This window comes from Stigmatopora argus, chromosome 22 (assembly GCF_051989625.1).
Source record: "Stigmatopora argus isolate UIUO_Sarg chromosome 22, RoL_Sarg_1.0, whole genome shotgun sequence".
In the NCBI taxonomy this organism is placed as follows: Eukaryota; Metazoa; Chordata; class Actinopteri; order Syngnathiformes; family Syngnathidae; genus Stigmatopora; species Stigmatopora argus.
Window position 1 is genome coordinate 8587382 of NC_135408.1, and position 18632 is coordinate 8606013.

Genomic DNA, 18632 nt, shown 5'->3' on the forward strand with positions numbered 1-18632 from the left:
AGCAAATTTAAAATGTATAAGTGTATTCAACACAAGTAAAATACATGCCTATCTAAAGTAAGAAAAAGTATCGCATAGATTCTTCCACACAGTAAAGACAACAAAATACTGCAACAAACCAGAAGCCTTTATTTTTAGTGGAAAACAATTGGTTTCATTATGATCCTTGTTATGCACAATCATCATAAGTGCACAATTTCAACATTGGATAATTTAGGCAGGATTATACATTCTGATTTGAGACGCAAACTTTTTTGATAGTTTTATCTCTATACGCTTCAAATTACAAGTCCTTAATGATTCCAAACTCCAAAAGCAGATTGGTTTAGAGAATCTGAGAGGCGAGTCAAACTACAAGGTGCCGAGACCACCTGAAGCATCAAGGGGGTGCGCATTGGAGCTCTGCTTCCCTGCCAAGTCGGGATGGTCCCACGTTCTCATATTACGATTGGGCCTCGTCCGGCTGTCAAAAGTCCTGCATAGACTGATCATGACAATCGAACATGTCTTTTAAAAACAAAAATGCTCGCCTTTCACAATCGGCCTAAATGAGTGTTTCGTGACCGGGACGATGTAGTGTTTCCGGACTGTGGCGGTCACGTGATCAAAAGGAAAGGCGCACAAGTGGGTTTTGTGACGGAATATACAATATTAAATGCATTTTACAGTCAAGAAGCTGCTCGCGCTCACAAAAATAGGAAGAGGGTCTACGTTCATTTCTTCTCACTACTGAGTGCAAATCCGAAGCTTAACGACGGAGAAGACGGCAAAGCTCTTGCCAGCCCCCCGCCCCGACCCGACCATGGACCACCCTATTGTACATTAACCATATACCATTCAAACAAAACAGAAGCAATGAATCTAGTCGACAAGGAATGTGAGAAAAGTCATCGTATGTGATTAAATCTTTGAAAACAAAGAGTCCTTCATGAGAGGGAGGGGGAGTACAAAAAAGAGAGGGTTCTTTGTATGATCCCTAGTTCGCTCCGTGTCAAGAGAAAGGTGGTCCGCGGGCCACGGATGAGCGGTTACTCCAGCCAGCACACGGACTTGATGGCAGGTTTTCAATTTATATATTTATTTTGGAATTTTACATGCCATAGCCAAATCCCGGCGCGGCAGCAGGCTGACCGTACGCCGCGGCGGGCGCCTGGTAACCGTAGCCGTATGCTGGTTGGGGGGCCACGGGTACGCTGGGGCCCGCTGTTAGCATCAGCTGAGGTGTGCCTGCAAAGTAGACAGGAAAATTGGGATGTGGAAACGGCATCTAAATAAGTCTTGATGCCTACCATAGACGATGGGTTGCGTCTCTGTTGCTTGCTCCTCTTCTTTCCTTAGTGACTCAGAGGTTTCGAGCTTGTCCACCTAAAAATAACAAAAAAATGGGCTTAGTCCCGCCAACTCCAACTCAAGATCATCTCAATGACTTTCTTACCTTACTGAGGTATTCTCTCATGACCTGAATGAAGTACGGCATAGAAAAGTCCATAATGTTGTGTCTCCAGGAGGTCTCCAGCACCACGTCGGGCCGAAGCAGATCATAGCAGGAAAACAAACATGCGGCAAAACACTCTTTCTTGTTCTCCTGGAGGAACCAGGACAGCAGTTCCTCGGCTAGCTCCGTGTCCTTTGACTCTGATGCGTACTGCATGGCGTCCTGTGGGCAACGTGGGGTTATATGAAAAGTCAGTGGGGGAAATTCTGGAGATGTGCACGAAGTGATGGTGGAAAAGCACCTTGTAAAGCCTGTCCTTCTTGCAGAGCTCCACGCTCTGTTTCCAGCGGTTGTTGCCCTTGAACAGATAGGCGGCGATTCTTCGGAACTCGATCAACTCGTGCTTTTCCAAACGCTGCGCCAGTGAGATGTTGTCGAAGTTGTCGTAAGCGTCTATTGATGTTCTCAATGCCTGAGACAAATTGGATTCACGATTCATCAGGCTCAATCCCAGCAAAAAATAAAATAAAAAAAGGGAAATGGCATAGCAGGAGGCTCACCTGGTAGTCCTCCTCTGTGATGAAAAGGTTGTTAAGTGCTTCGTTGACTGATTTGTTGTTGTGGTTTTGAACGGAGCGCAGGTATGGCTTGACCAGTGGTAGCTGTTTCACCTGCAGAATCAAGACCAACAACCATAAAGGCTTCAAAAATGTACAGTTCAGCTGTGGTTGCCAAACTTTTTGTGACAAAGAAGCGTACCTTGCTGAAGAAGTTGACAGCACGAGAGTGATCCAGTCTTGGAGACAGTACTATGAGTAGATCATTCAGTAACAAAGGCTTGAACTCCAAATAGAACTGCGTGGCTTTGTAGTACAGTTCGACATTGGCCACCTGCAAAGGCGAATTGCCAAGAATAAGGAGAGTCAGACCGTTTCAACTGCAGTAAAACATTACAAATGCTTAAAACAATCAAATTGTCAATCCTATGAAATTCACAGTACAAACATACCTTTGTGATGATATCCTTGAACTGTCCCTCCTTCCATGCGTCCGTTGGGTGGTTCATCATGGTGATGATGGCGTTGTCATACTCCTCATACTTGTCGTAGAGGAAAACCAGCTCGGCCCACAGGTGCGCTTGTTCCGCCGCTCTCAGGACCTTGGGGATGTTCACACGGGACCAGAAGAGCTCCAGATGTTCCCTCATCTTCTGTGGTTTGAACTTGGAGTAAAGAATGGCTAACTCTGTGAACATGCCCATGTGAGCACGCTCCAGGCCCAGAGCCGCCTCCAGCATGGTGATCAGCTCCTCAAAGTAACCACGGTCCTGGATGAGAAAGATGGAGAACTTTAGACCCGATCTCAACTCAATGGCCGCCATTGACGACACTAGAAAACTAGGGGGTGAGGGTTTTATTTGTTTTAAAGCATTGTGAAGCACAATGTTCTCCAATTCTGGAAATGACCCACACACATACTGGAGTATTTAAACATGTACCTGGTAGTAGTTGATTAGCTCTTCCAGCTCATCGGCGTGGACCACAATGTGGAGTCCACACATCTGGGCCAGTCGGAATTCCTGTCCGTCTACGCAGGCGAAGCAGACTTCCTTCCAGGTGCGGGTGCTGTTGGCCTTCCGGGCGCCATCGACGGCGGCTTGGTACTCCCCGAGGTGCACGAGGGTTGAGGCCAAGCGACCAAAGTTGGAGACGTTGTTGTATAACAGTTTAGCGGCCTCGTACATCTTCTCGTCGTAGCAGCGGTCACCGACCTACGAGATGAGAAATCCAAACAATTGACAAAGTTGCAATTTTGAGCGGAATGGCATAATGCACCGTGAGTGCAGCTACCTACCTGCTGAATGTGAGCATTGTTGGGTCCGTTGATGAACTCCTCCAGTTCGGCAAGGCGATTGGTCTTGGCCAAGGCGAAAATCAGTTCCGTCTCCACGTACGACTCTCGGGCCTTCTTACGGGCCATTTGGAGGAATTTGACCAGGTCCTCCCAGTTACCTAAACCACAATGGTGGTCACGAGTTAATCATTTGATCTTTTTGAAAACAAAATTCACAATTGTAAGCAGCAAAATAGAGTGATGGACAAATACGACCACATTGTATTGACGTAAAATTTTACATTTTCTCATTGATTTCAAATGATGGAACGAGGGCACCACTACTAACTACAGTGGTAGATGTGAAATTCTACTCAATTCAACTAAGGCCAACAACAAAGCATGTTCCAAAAGGTTTACATGTGATTTTTGCTATTTTTAAAATGAAGGCACTCAGGTTGGCTTAAAATGGATGACCCTCTTTCTTTACCGCTCTTATCAGCAGCCTGCACCACCTCCATGTATGCAGAGGGGTCGTCGGCTTTGATGTATGAGTCGATGGCCTCTTTGACCAGACCCTTTTGGAGTTGCGCTTTGGCCAGCTGGCTCCAGACGGCTGGTTCGTTGCAGCGCTCTGCGAACTCGTAGGCCCGATCCAGGTTGCTAATGTGTTCAATCAGGACCTGGAGACAAAGCAAAGGAGACGGGAAATAAGTCAAATGTTTCCCATACTCAGAAACCTAAACCAAGCGATAACTCGCCTGCACGGCTGAGGTGTTGACATCAAACTTTTTGAAGATGGCAAAAGCCTCTTCAAACAGCTCGTTGCTGATGGCAATGTTTGCGATATCGGGAGCGTCGTAGTTATCCAGTCTGTTGATATACTCCATCACACGAGTGCGGTCGGCTTTAATCGCCGTCAAAATCAAGAGATTCTGCAGATTCCTGCAGACAAGTGTCACAGAGCCACATCTTCAGCATACATGAACATTTCAACAGAAATTCTGATCACTCGATGCTGCCAAACAATACCTGTGTTCACTGAAGACAGAGTTGTCCAAAACAATCTTCTCCAGCAACTCAATAAGCTCGTTGGGCAAGTCAGCCGTCATGAAGGCCTTGACTGTGACCGACACCTCTTCTGGGTCCTGAGTCTCCGACAGTGCAGTCTGCACCACCTAAGAGAAACGGCGGGCTTAGATCTAGAAAAAAAGTATTGTGAGGTCCACTCAAATCTCCGGTGAATACCTGGTCGATAAGTGGTCGTCTGAACGGGTTGGTTTCCAGCAGAACGCTGGCCCACAGGTCGGGATCTCTGCGGCGCACCAGGTAGCGAGACAAGCTCTTGAACAGCGAGTTCTCATTGCAGACCTGTTGTAGAAATCACATTTAATTAGGCCGATCACAAAACAAGCTGGCAGGGAAAAAATAAAATGAAGCCTCACATTGATCAGCTCCTGATCACACTGGCCCCTCTCATATGCCACACAGGCCAGGTGGGGATCTCTCTTCTCGCAGTACTTGCCCACCACGCGGCTGTCGTAGAAGGGGTTTTCCCTCAAAAAGCGTTCAGGGTTGTTGTTGCTGTCGATGTAGATCTTGGCCAGGGCGTTGTGGGTAGCTGGCTCTTCGCAGCCCTCGTGTATGCGAGACTCTAGCCATGGCAGGAGCAGCTTCAGCCTTAAACATTAAAAAAATATATATAATAAACATTCAGTGAACACAAATAAAGCCGCCTGATAAAATTCACATCTCCAAATTTTAGTTTCAGCAGGAATGATATACCTGTTTCTCTTTTCCACCTCTGCCACCAGTTCATCAGTTGAAAACTGCCCCCTGACAACCAGAATCAGGCTTTTAATGACATCTTCTGAGCAGTCCACGTCCAGAAGACCCCCGATCACCACAGGCAGACGACTGGGGTTCACCTAAAAGAGAATATTTCGTGTTGAAGTATACAATAATGTACTACTGTGGAAAATGTCTCGAGAGCCTGACCTTCTGAACATAGATCTCGATATACTTCTGCAGGTTGTTGCGGTACAAGTACAGGACCAGGTCGTGAACAAAGTCGAAACGGTCGCAGACAATGATGAGCGGCAGCTGGTCGGTCAGTTTAGCTTCCTGTTGAGAACACAAAGCAACAGACAAAAAAAAAACTTGCTTTACTGCAACCAACACAGAAGATGAACAGTTACAGGAGTTTTGTTTCACTACTGCTGGACTCCGAACCACAATGAACTAGTGTGCAAACATACTCCACCCATCTAACCAGGATTAACAAACTGGGATTCTGCAATTTGTTTAATCCAATCGCATGCTGCACAAAGACGACATATATTGACTTAAATAGACCTAGCTAGGACTAACAAAAGATACACGGCCACTTCTTGCATCCCTGTACGTGGATTGATTGGTGGTGTATGAGCACATACACAAATCCCAGTTTCAATCCTTTCCTTGAAATTAGGGATGATGGCAAAAAAAGGACGAGATCCTTTACTATGAGACTGGGGAAAGACAAAGTTACCTGATTTATGTCCTGCCATTCCAACGATTAAAAAAAAAGAAAAAGCACAAAAAAATAAATTGCCTGGTTGGACCATTGCAAGAAAAAAAATAGATTTCTAGTGTATGTAACCATTCAAATCTATTTGTAAATGTATGACAGAAGAGGTCAAATGGCTAAAAAGATTGGAAAATGTACTTTCAGATTAGGTTCATAACTCAAAAGACTCCATTGATATTAAAGTAAATTCAGTTAATACGCATACAAGATGGTGATAACATGTTTTCTACAAAAAGCAGCATTCATCAGTAAAAATTTGACTGAATTACTGCACGAAAGAAAAAGTGTTTGGAATGAACTGTTATTAGTCTATCATGATGAATTCAGGGTGCATGCTTTGATGGTCCGTGCCTTGGCCACCAGAAGGCAGTATAACCCAGACAAGAGTTTATAAGGTTTTCTTTTTGCATCCCATCTGCTAACTTCTGCCAACAGCGAGCACTCACAATTCATGTCAAAGGCATGTTTTTAGTAAACATGTGTTCTAATCTACTTTCGGATAGAGATTTCATGAATGAAATGGAAACAAGGGAGTATTAACCTTCAAGAAGTTCTTGACACGCTCAGGATCGTAACAGTTGCTCTCTCGACAGATGCGCTCTACTTCCTTGATCTGTCCTGTCTTGCAAGCAGCCTGGATGTATTTGAAGTGAACCTCGGGGTCCTGGCTGAAGTTGACAATGGAACCCAAGAAGTAGAAGAGACCTGAAAGACGCAAAGGGTTCTTTTACACAAGATTCAGTGAGCTATGACACAAAGTATAAAGTGAAAGAACAATTTTTGTTTTTTTAAAATTAGAAACGGCAAGGGCGCATTTCTGACTCTCCCGTGACCAAGGAGTTTGAATATTCAGTAACCAATTCGTCTAATTTAACCATCTGCACTATTTATTGATTGTCCTGCATTTGCTATGGCCTAATTGCTGAAACCATTGGGAAGCATGAATCTGGAGCACGCAACTACAGCCAAGAGGGAGTAAAATCAAAGTCGGTCCCTTTAGCCATAAAACACACATTTTAACTTATTGACTAGATTTTAAAGCAGAATTATGAAATAATTCAAGTACAAGATGACCCCAATCTGTCAAAACTCACCTTCAAAGCTTTTGAAGGACTCGAAAAGCTCGGTCAGAGACTGCGTAGTGAGCTGCTCGTGGTACTTGGAGGCCACCTGAACGCAAATTTGCAGATTCTGCCGGATGTTGGCGGACAGCATGGCCCTCAGGCACTCCAGGGAATCCTCCACAGACAGCGAGCCAAAGAAGTTCACCAACCACTGGAGTGTGACGAGAGTACATCGGTTTCTTACACGGACTGCAATAGTGCCTCAGAGTTCATCAGACTCGACAGCTCAAAATAGGAAAGACAAGGAGCCAAGTTTTACCTCAGGATTGAGAAGGTGTGTATGCACCACAGCACGCTTGATGTCATACAGGTCCGTGTAGTGCTCCAGTGCCCTTTGCAGGAGTCCGGCTTTCTCACAAAGTTGGGCAATGTGTGCGCGGTCATAATTGGTGAACATTTGGTTGCCCAGGATGGCATCGGCAACCTTCATTCGTGACGAAACAAGCGGTCAAATGTTGAACGATTCACGCTGCGTGTGTTGATGTCCACGTTTCTACCTGAGGCGCGTGCATGAGGTTCATCTCCAGCAGGCGGGTCTGCAGCGGTCCCTCGGAGGGTCTGTTGTTCTTCAGGGCATCCAGCAGGAATGAGGTGCATTGCTGGATCAAGTTGTATTCCATGAACACATCCACGATCTGAGCAAACACAGATGGGAGATGAAAACCACCGGAGACCCATATCAAATTTGTGGTTTAAGAGGTGTTTAAATAAAGAAAATTTAACCTGTGTGATGTCTGCCAGGGGTTCTTCATCTTGAACCAGCATCTGGGCAAACTGCAGGCCTTGCTCTGGATTGATACGCATAACATTTCTGAGAAGAAAGATCCAGTCTGGAGTGTAGCCCACCTGGCAAAAAAAAAAAAAAAATCATACATTTGACAGAATTTTAAATTGGATTAGTCTAATTAAATGAATTAGCCCGATAAACATACCTTCTTGGCATAAAGGACAATCTTGGGGAACTGTCCAGTCTCTGCAAAACATTGAATGACCTTGTTGGGGACATTGGCCCTAAGGTAGACGCTCAGCGCCAGGGTGGGATCCACTGCTTTCACCAGGTCCCCAAGTTCCTCTGAGCACTCCAGCTAAAAACGGCAGCACGAGATAGTAAAATACTTAACACTTGAAATATTATCTGCGGGGGAACGTCAAAATACCTTATCTTCTTTGAGCCATTTTTCCAAAAGCTGCTTTCTTCCCTGCTGGAGGACAGGCCTGCAAAGCTCCAGTGATTCAAATTTGTTGAGCTGGCCCTGGTCCAACAAGATCCCAAAGTACTGCAGCAGTGGTGACGTCTGCCCTGGTTGAGTAGGCACAGTCTGGAAGCGACGGATGGTGTCTGGAGTTCGCAAAATACCCTGAGGAAAAATTGAAAAAAGAGTGATGACAACTACAACTGTTAAAACTAAACCTAAAGAAAAGTATACATAGAGTACAAAAAATGTCATTTTCCCAGCACACTGCAAACTAAAAATGCTAAAATACAATAGTAGATACCATTGTTTAAAAACTACTAGTTAACAAAAAAAGGTTTCAAACCCTCTTTCCTGGATTCCCTGAATATAAAGCTAAGCAACTAATCTGAATGGCAAGGGAATGCATTAATCCCAAATATACTGCACACAACTATGGAATACCTTTGGCGCATTGGCAGCCACCTTGGCAGCCTCAGAGTAGTTGCCAGCCGCAAACAGGTTGTTGAATTTGCGGGCAAAGAGCTCTTCAGCACCAGCAAGGTTGTTGCGGACAGCCAAACGTAGTGCCAGATCTGGATTCTGAAGCACATTGGTGATGTACGGAATGATGTTTTCTTCCTCCACACAGACTGACAGCACCTGGATTGCAATGACATTGATGGAACATTAAAAAAAAAAATCTTAGTAAAAACATCTGTCTAATTGTTGGGTGCCTAGCACTAGATATTTTCACGACGAGCCACTAACTTGATGCGCAAAGAAACATTCAATTTTAAATAATGCCTTCATTGTTACCATCCACAGAGAACAATCTGTTGTAGATGGCCTTTTAACTAACCTTGCAAGCAAATGCCAAATACCTTGATCATGTTCAAAAGCAAACTAAGCTGAATCTCAGTGGGTCACAACATTGAATCTCTGTCTGGGCTCTCTCTCTCTCTTGCTCTCTGTCAGGGCTGAGGCTCTTGAATACAAATGAATACTGAGTGTGTCAGTGTCACACACGGTTTTTGTGAGCCGTCTGGCATCTAATGAAAAGGCAGTTGAAAGCAGAGGCGGTAGAATGGAGGGGGGCTAAGGAGAAAGACAGTCTGTGTTGGCCCTTCTCTACAAACAAGCTCAGCAGGTCAGACCTCCATCTATTACCATGACTGATTGGACCTCTGACACCATTGCAGCCCCTGTTGCTTATATTGTTGTGGTGAAAGAAAATTTAGACACACAAATAGTCCTTAAGAAATTTTAAGATGCCTGCTTAGGATACAACAATATATATCTCAGTTTTCTTGTACTGTACACTTTTTGATTCAAGTCATTTGAACTGAAGCTCTTTGGACATTTACATGTAACGTGAAAGACTTGTTTTCAAATGTAATTGGAATATCCATTAAAACCGTTTTTTACAGATTGCAAATCATCTATTTTGCTTTAAATATTGCAATTTATCTAACAAACCTAACAACAGGGGGGGAAACTGTTCCAAGAGTAAATAGTCATTTTCTAGAGGTGGTCACTTAATTCATTGTATCAGATTACCAATATTGCTGTCAACCTACTGAAATAAAAAAAAACTTGAGGCCTTCTGAGACGACGCTCTATTCCATAACCACTGTTAGGTGTGTTTGTGTTCCACAGACACACACAGTTCACAGCCCTGACATAAAACCAGATCCATCCCTGCCTTCAGATCAGTTTTCCTCTCTTGCCTCAATTATTCATGTGCTGCATGGCCTGGATGGAATATTCTTACTCAGCTGGCTGGATCCAGTTATCCTATTTGGTTCAGCTTTACAGCAATAAGAAAGCAACACACACGGACGCCTGTCTGTGTGAAACCCAACACCTCAGATAGTATACTCTGCCCTCACACAAAGACTCAGAGGCGATTCTGTTGTCACAGCCAGAAGGAAGGGGTTAAGTTGTGGTCAATTGCACATTTTTACTTGCAACCAGTAGTAACAATACAGATGTGCCTGTGTTGAAGAGCAGTAGTTTTGTACCCGTCCGTCTTAGACAATATAACAAAATCGTTATACTAATGCAATATTAATGCTTTGGCCTTGAAACACTTACTTGTCCCTTCCTGTTGACCCCGATGATTCCTGAGGTGGCCTCGTGAGGAGCAGTAACAAAGATGGTCTCCCCACTGATGCGGTTCATATAGATGCAAGTGCCCGTTTCCAGGTCATAAAGGTGAATATAACCATACTTGGTGATGAGGAAAACGACATCCTGCTTTGAGCTAATCTGTAAGGAGAAACATGTAAAATGTTTGTAGAAAACAATCATGAAAGCAAAAATATAAATGGGACTTTAGATTGCAATTTTTAAAAAAAGACCCAATTCCACTAGCATAGAGACCTGCATGGCAACAGGAAAGTCATTTTGCGCTTCTGGAGGGAAGAAGACATCCACTGCTTTCTTTGGAAACGGCTGATTGCCAGTTGGTGGAGTTCCCACTTCAATGATGTGCAGCTGCAAAATATTTTTATTTTATTTTATAATGGGCATTTCAGAAACTCTGCCATCTGTTTCCATCAAGCTGGCTTACCTTCCCACCAGCCTGACTTCTGACAGCGAAGCAAAAAAGAGTTGACTCTTCAGAATTGCCCTCCATCTTGAACTGGGCAAAGCTTGCAGCGTGGCCTTCAATGGGCTGGGAAACTTTTCTATCCACAGAGTACAACTGCATGGCCCCCACAACTCTGTTTTGCTAGAACAAAAAGAGAAAGATGTCCAAAAACTAATACTACTCTTTATTCAGAACTCACATCATTCAGGATGCTCAAACTTTTCGCTCATTCGGAACGATTATTGATAGCATCAGCATTCTTACATAGAATATCAACATAATTCAGCAATAGCCTTTGCTAAAATCAGTATCCAGGAAGTAGCTCTCAGTCTCCAATTGGTTGGAGACTTCTACTGTAGACCATGGAAGTTTATGACGTACCTGTGCTGAAATACCAATGAGAAGGAGCCATTTCTGCTTGGCGTCAGTGCGGTAGTTGATAATCTGACATCCTGCCAGGCTGGAGTGGCGGTCAAAAACTTTGATGGGCTGCGAGTCACCCTCCATGCTCCAATGGTAAACAGCGGTGTCAGTCACAAGTGCGACCGTGTTAAGGGAAATCCACTTCCAAAAGGTTACGTCATCAGTCATAGTGTGTGCCTTCATTTTGCTCTTCATTTCAATGTTGAAGATCTGAAGAGTTTTGGCAGCTAAAAGTGGGAGAAATATAGCAAAAGCCACTCACAAAAAAAACTCACAAGAGGAAACCCCAAATTGGAAAAAGGAAAAGGACCACGTGAAATTTAAAGAGTTTTTGATAGGGTAACAATGGTCATACATGCAACAGTGTGAAATGACATGAAGTCTCAATAGAATGTTCAAGCGTCATCATTAGAGAACAAGTAAAACATGTTCTTCGATGAGTCGCTGTAGGGCAGATGGATTTAAAATACACAAGGTTGAAATTATTGGTAGATCTTTATAAAAGAATGAAAAAAATTAAGCATTTTTGAAATGTTTCACTGGAAATTAGCTGATTAAAATCAGAAAGTGTTTCAATCTTGTGGTTTAACAATGAAACAGACATTAGGGATTTTGTATCTTAAACATTTTATGGCCATTTGTTATAAATTGACTAAGATGTTCCATACTTATTTTAAATTCTTTATCAAATGCATCAGAAAATGAGGTTCTTGTTTTTATCTTTAATGAACAGAAGGTACCAACAATGGTGTCCACGTGTATTTTAAAATCCACCTGCATGCACAAAGTCTTTTATGACAGAATTGATAATACCTCCATTTACCTGTAGATGGTTAACAATTTTCGGTTTTAAAACGCTCTACTGGAGAATTTATCAGTTTGTGTGATGTTTCCTAATTGATTTTGACGAAGGTATTACGAAAGACGACGAGAATCGCATCAATCGAAGTGTCGTCAAAAGAAGAAATGAAGCAGACGCGGATGGATGTGACGAGAAATCAATCACAAAAAGGGTTGAACACATCTGCATCTCAACTGAGACGATAGATTCTAACAATTAGATAAACGCAACATTTAAGTATGCGTACAAGAAGAATCTTTAGAAAACTTTCCAACATGAAATCCATCGATTTCATTCAATTTCTATTCAACGACAGACCACACGATGAAATAGGTTAGATCTACTCACCTGCATCAAGTTTAATTAGTGGGTTAATTAGTGAGTTTAAGCTGTATTAAGAAGCAGTGTGACTTTCCCTTGTTTGATCAATAGTCATCACTCATTAATATAGTGAGAGGAAGCGAAGACCAAGGCAAAACAGCATCACTGTCAAGACCTTTTTGCAATCACTGAGCCACAAGAGCCAATCAACTTGTAGCAGCAGCCAAATTTCCAAGAGCAAGCACAAGGCAATACAGTAAATTATACTGTTGTGTGTGACTTGTAATTATTCTCCTGTGTGATTAAAAAAAATGGTGCTCAAGTTGCAACTAATGGGCAAGTCCATTACTGTCCATGAATCAGATTCTAAGTGAAAAACAATCGTACAGGGAGAAGACGCATTTTTAAGCAATTATTTGACTGGTTCTATTAAAATCAATGATAATGGGCTAACTTTAAAATGATCAACAGATCTAAAGGAGAGCGGATTATAATGGGGAAAAGAGTGGTGTCACTATTGTTAGTAAAAACTACGTTATTTTAATTGTCTTTTGGTGAATGGCTCCGTTTTTTTCGAAATGGGAAAGAAATAGCTTCGGGCAAGCACAAATCACCTCTTGTAAAACTGACAGAGTGAAACGGATAGAGGAAGGATATTTTAATATCTAAAATGTGCATGTAGCAGAGGTCATGTGATTTTTATATGCTCTGTGTATTGTACAACTAATATTTAGTATAGACTGCAGAATGAAGCCATAGTTACAGAAATTATGTGACGATTAGAAACATTCCAATTGGTTCCTCAAGAACTATCAACTTCATGCAAGACCAACGCTATGTTTATTCATGCCATTCCCTTTAGCATCCAAGACAAAAATCATATATAAAATCCTAGATGGGATGAATACCACTCCTTTAAACTGATGCATAGTTGTTCTAAAATATTGATGGCAACTGAATCCATTTCTTGCAAATGGACTTTAGGTGCGCGTGTACACTAGTGCTAAATTTGTATTCTTTAAAGACAGTGGAAAACAATTGGACAACATATTGGATAGATGGTGTGGAATTAAAATGAAAATTAAGAAGAAATGTGAATTGAAATAATATTGGCATGTCAAATAGATTCTAAATCATTCTTACGATAAATAAAAATGATGGAATGCCAGCAAGCTATGAATCATGAAAGATAAATCCTGTTTAATCAGATACAACTCTTGATGGATTTGATGAGGAAGCGGTCCAATAAGGAATCGAGAAAACTGCCTTAAATCTTAATCACCCTAAAAAAAAAAATGGTACCACAACCTCATCACACCTTTTCTCAGTTTATTGACTGAGGGAGGGTCAAATGAATCAAATAATTTAGCAGTAACTTAAAAAAACAGGATTTTACCTCCACAATATGAAAGTTAAAGTTTAACTCACCGTCTGCAAACATAAGAAAGCAGTAAAGAAAACAAAAGAGCACAGAAAAGACAAAAACAACAAAAAGTCAAAGCAATCATGATGCTTAATGGAATTTAAATAAATGTGCTTATTTTAAAAAGTAACTGAACAAAACGTCCATTAAACATACCTGCTGATTAAAAAGTCAAAGTAAAAAACTAAATTATAATTAATCATTTTTATCGAGGGAAATATTTCCCTTCCATATTGAAATACTGCTAAAAAAATTATATATACATATATATTTTAGGAGACAATGATATAGACCTTACCTAAGCATTTGCTAACTAGTGAATTGTAAATAGAGCAACTTACCTTTGAGTGCAATAACCTTGCTCGCTGGGTTCATGATGGCGCTGTCTGCCGAGATGGGCCTGCGGATTGGTGTATTGGGATCGGCCATGTCAATGATCACCACCTGAGTCTGCTCGCCAACTTTCTCCCGGATACAGATGAATTTATCCGACTCCATTGTTAGGGTGCTAAAGCCGATATTGGAAGGATTGATCCCCAGGTTTTGGAGCTAAGGAGGGAGGAAAAGGAACATTTTAGGATCACTACTAATGGACTGCCACAGGTGAAAGTCACAATTGAGTTACTGCATAGGGACTAGTTATGAATTTGTCGGTTTAAAAAAAAAAATGACCAGAAGTTTGTGGAAATAGCTTCCAAATTGAATGTACCTTCTTACTCAGCAATCAAATAACCAGCTTACTATAGCTTCTAAATTGAAAGCATCCTCTTACTCAGCAAAAAAGAAGTTCAGTGTATATCTAACACATGTTAAGTTCAAGGAATGGCAGGGAAGGATGTGCTATGTAATGTGCTGAGTCTTGCAGCACTTCATAGCTATATTCCACAACAGGAAACTTGGGGCTATTGTCCATCTAGACTGAAACAACACCCCTGCCAAATTCAGCCTCCTCCACTACCATGTGATACTGGTGTGAGACATGTGACCAGTCCAACATGGGGCAGCAAGGAGGCAGCCTTTACTATTAGATAGGTTTAAAAGAAATGAAGAATTGGACATTCTTGGTGCTAATCCATCTGGTTTGTAGAGAAATCCGGAGAATAAAACTTTGATCCGCGCAATTTCCTTTTCTCCCAAAGCAATTAGTTGCACAATGAGACAGTGCTGCACAATGTCAAGTCTTCAACATATCAGCATCCTTGCCAGCCAGTCACGGGATGTCAGCAGGTCTGTTACTAGCGTAGTTCAAAGGGCAAAAAAAAAACCTTGATAAAGTAAAACTCACATAACTTAATTCAACATTTCAAAATGGCAAGATTTCCTTTCATGGTGTTTGCCAGCATTTTTCAAAATCAACTTCCTAAATGAAATGGAAGGTAAAATAAACTATAACACGCCTTAGTAACAGCTGACAATAAACCCTTACAATTTGTAGCTTTGAGGTTTACGGAGCAAAATCACGGGACAGTTTCACCGTGTACAAATAACGAGCAGTAAAGGCAGGTGCCAGGAAAATAATTTAATTTGCCATTGAGGCAATTAAGGTTCTGCAAAACAGTAGTCAGCACTAGCCTATATAAATGGATGATGTATGAAATTGCAAGCTGAGCAGTTGATGAAAAAGAGAAAAGGGGAAGGTGATTGGTTCCAACTCCCTGCAACAGGGGTTAAGGTGAGAACAAGTGCAATGCCATTCACTTTTTTTTTTTCATACCAACTAGCTGAACATAATGATCTATCATGAAACAATTAAAGATTTAGTTAACGACAAGGTGATTGTTAATGGGTCAGCTGTTTAAGCAATTGAACCCCAACAGCATTTGTAGTCACACCCAACAAACTTCAGCTATGACACAGCTGGCAAGTGGCAACATTGCATCTGGTCTTGAACTGGCACAGAAAGATGAGTTTTAGGGTTCACACTAATATCCAAATAACCGGTCCAGGAATCCAACACTGTGTCTTCAGGGTTTTTGCTGATTGGGCTCAATACGGATCAAGGCGTGATTGCAACATTTTTCCTGCTACATTCATTCATTTTATACTAAGAATTTTCCCCTTCCCATGTGCACACAAAAAACACCACTGGCTATTTCTGACAGTCTAAATGGCTAAATAAGTTCTATACTGTGCCGTAATGGCACTCTGAGCAACTTTTTGGGAACAAGATAGAAAAAGTAGCCATCTGTCACGAGGGAATTAAATGTGACCTCATTTAGAGTACTACCACGGTATCATGAATTTAAAAGGCCGTGGGAAGTGTCAAATTCTGCTTTTATCAGTTTCTGCTGCCATGATGGTGGATTCTTTTTTTCCGCACAACCTGTCAACGCAACACGGCAAATGACAGTTGAAACTGGGGCAAACGTGAGCTCATACAAATCATTATTAAGACGTTCCAACTCAACAATCGAAACGCAACAAGGTGATCCGAGATTAGCATTTCTCAATTTATTAAACAACGATAAACGTAACACGGCTGTCTGTGATCGCCAGGGAGCACAAAGTAGTTACCGCAGACATTTAGGACAAGTCAACTTAGGGAGGTGATATCTATGCTCCACGATCGGAACAAATTAGCCCATATAAGTAAAAAAAATCATTCCAAATCATCACGAAGTTAATTTAGATCGACGATCATCAGTGAGTAATAAACTGACGCCGATTTAAACCGACAGCGGTGTCTGGCTAAACTGTTAGCAAGAAGGCTAGATGCTAACTCAGATAAAACGTCATCCACCCAGCCCGGCTAGTTTAGCCTAGCTCGCCAGGCTAACTTTACTTTCCCCACAGTGTTTCCCTTAGAAGTTTCTTAGGGAAGACGGATCAAAATAAAACCCACGTACAAACGATCGAGTCAATTGATCCACTCACCTGCAGGTGCTCCTGAAAACGAATTGGCAGAATCTGAGCCATGGCGGTTCCTCTCACCCTCCTCCGGTTTCTTCGATCGCTAACAAACTACGGCGTCTCTCAGATCCCAGCCGCACAGCCAGGGAGCCTCTGATCGGAGGTTCCAAAGATAGAAATGGAAGTGTCGTCGGCGTGATGCTGCGTTTATAAGTGCCTCTTTGCTCTTGACTCTCGAGCTTCCCCTGGCTAACGGCGAGCTGCCACTACACCGACTCCTTAGACCTGCAATGGCGGTGGAGGTTAGCAAGCAAAAAAAAACATCCCGGAAATGGAAGTACTCGGTGAAGCGGATGGATACATATTGACACCTTTTTCAAAAGTGCTTTTTTTGCAGTGCCTGTCACCCTTCATTTCATTATACAGTACAATACAAACGTGAAATTTTGACTATTAAATAAAACTCCCATTTTTAAATATATAGGGCAATAAAATCAGATACTAATGTTGGAACTATTTCTTGTCAATCGCGCCTTGATTTTTGCCACATCATTCGTCTGTCTCTAAATGGACGTCACATAAGCTTCGTAGTACACTTGTTACTTTTGTCCAATTAGATCGCACTTGACAACCACAAGTTGTTTTCGTCGCAATTTATAAATAATTCTGAATTCGCTTGTAGTAGTCGAAGCATTAAGTAGCGAGGGAGTCAAATAAAGATGTTGCAACAGGGCATGAAACCATGTTAAGGACTTAGTATATTTTATTTTAGCATCTGGTATGCAATGCATGGGTTAACTGAATTTATTAGAAGAGTGAAGCTCACTTTTGCTGCAAAAAACCCACTTAATATAACCACTCATCACTCCTGGAAAAAAGAGTTTATATATATTAGTCGGTTCGGTGTAGTATGTTGAGTATCCGAGTCTTCATTTCCCCTTTTAACATCCACAATTTCTTTGCCTAACGGATGTTACCTTTCTTGCTCAATGTGAAACAAACTGCTGAGTAAGCAAGCTTAAATTTCTGCACATTTTGTCTTTTTTGTTTATGCTGATATTGCACATACGTACATTGTAAATGGCCATTCATTCAAATTTAGATATATTTCTTATACAAAATTAGAGTTTCTTTTCAAATTTCCTCTATTTTCCCCAATTTAGGCTCCACCGACATTCTGTATCATCAATATTTTTGCAAATCAAGTTAAAAGGTGCACAACAATTTGCAAATAAGGTAACATCCACCTGAATTTACCGATAGGATATACGCAATTTTCCTAATCATGTGTGTTTCCCTGCTTAAAGAAACTTTATTGATACTTCTGGTTGATATTTGCTGTCAAACAGAAGATAAAACTGGGGAATTTTGATGTACTATATTTAAAATGAGCCCTTAGTCTGTTAGACAAATGTGCAGCCGTTACAAGGATGCTGAAAATTGCCGCTGACAAAAAGTCTCCTTTGCACATTTCGACCGTTAGGGCACTCCAGTTCTGGTAAAGATATCGGCACAGATAGGAGCTCTGTCTTCCTGTTAGTGACTCCACCTCAGAGACTGAGAATGGCTGCCACTTGCAAGCGAAGGCCCGTTGAAACTCCATCGGCTCTTTCCCATTCTTCATTATTGCGTCAATTCAGTCATGCAAGTGACAGACCAGATTTTTGAGGCATAACCAGTTACCCCGTTTTCTTCAACCACATTCCTCCAGGATTGGAGCATTGACCCCTTATTGACTTACTGGTTTCTCTAAACTGTGGTTTGCATGCCACTTCCTATCAGCACTCTAGCCGTGTGTGAGTGGCCAATCCACAAGTATGACCTATAAACACATTGGATTTGCTAAAGTTGCTTTGATTCTGATAATGAAAACATACACAATTAAACATAGCATAATCAGAATTTAAATCATGCCAGAATTCTCATTTTTGGTCTTTATTGCAAACCAGGAAATTGTAAGTAGAACCTTTGAACTACTTTTGAAGTGACGTTACTCATTGACTACTTTTGGGCCTTTGCTTCCTGCATGCATGCAAGTATATCTT

At 41.8% G+C, this 18632-nt stretch overlaps 1 protein-coding gene across 1 annotated transcript; it reads right to left on the minus strand.

The window, feature by feature from the left end:
• Nucleotides 1-106: 106 nt before the first annotated feature.
• cltca (clathrin, heavy chain a (Hc)) lies at nt 107-16905 on the minus strand. The gene is made up of 30 exons (XM_077591928.1): nt 16612-16905; nt 14079-14286; nt 11111-11379; nt 10709-10870; nt 10519-10632; nt 10231-10404; nt 8599-8796; nt 8119-8319; nt 7894-8046; nt 7685-7807; nt 7459-7596; nt 7221-7385; nt 6932-7112; nt 6379-6542; nt 5267-5392; nt 5054-5196; nt 4714-4948; nt 4517-4639; nt 4301-4446; nt 4030-4213; nt 3759-3951; nt 3290-3447; nt 2934-3206; nt 2445-2762; nt 2195-2326; nt 1996-2106; nt 1737-1907; nt 1436-1657; nt 1290-1365; nt 107-1227 (listed from the first exon to the last, which is right to left on the minus strand). The coding sequence occupies exons 1-30, from the start codon at nt 16651-16653 to the stop codon at nt 1091-1093; spliced, it is 5040 nt and encodes a 1679-aa protein (XP_077448054.1). The 5' UTR covers nt 16654-16905; the 3' UTR covers nt 107-1090.
• Nucleotides 16906-18632: the final 1727 nt, after the last annotated feature.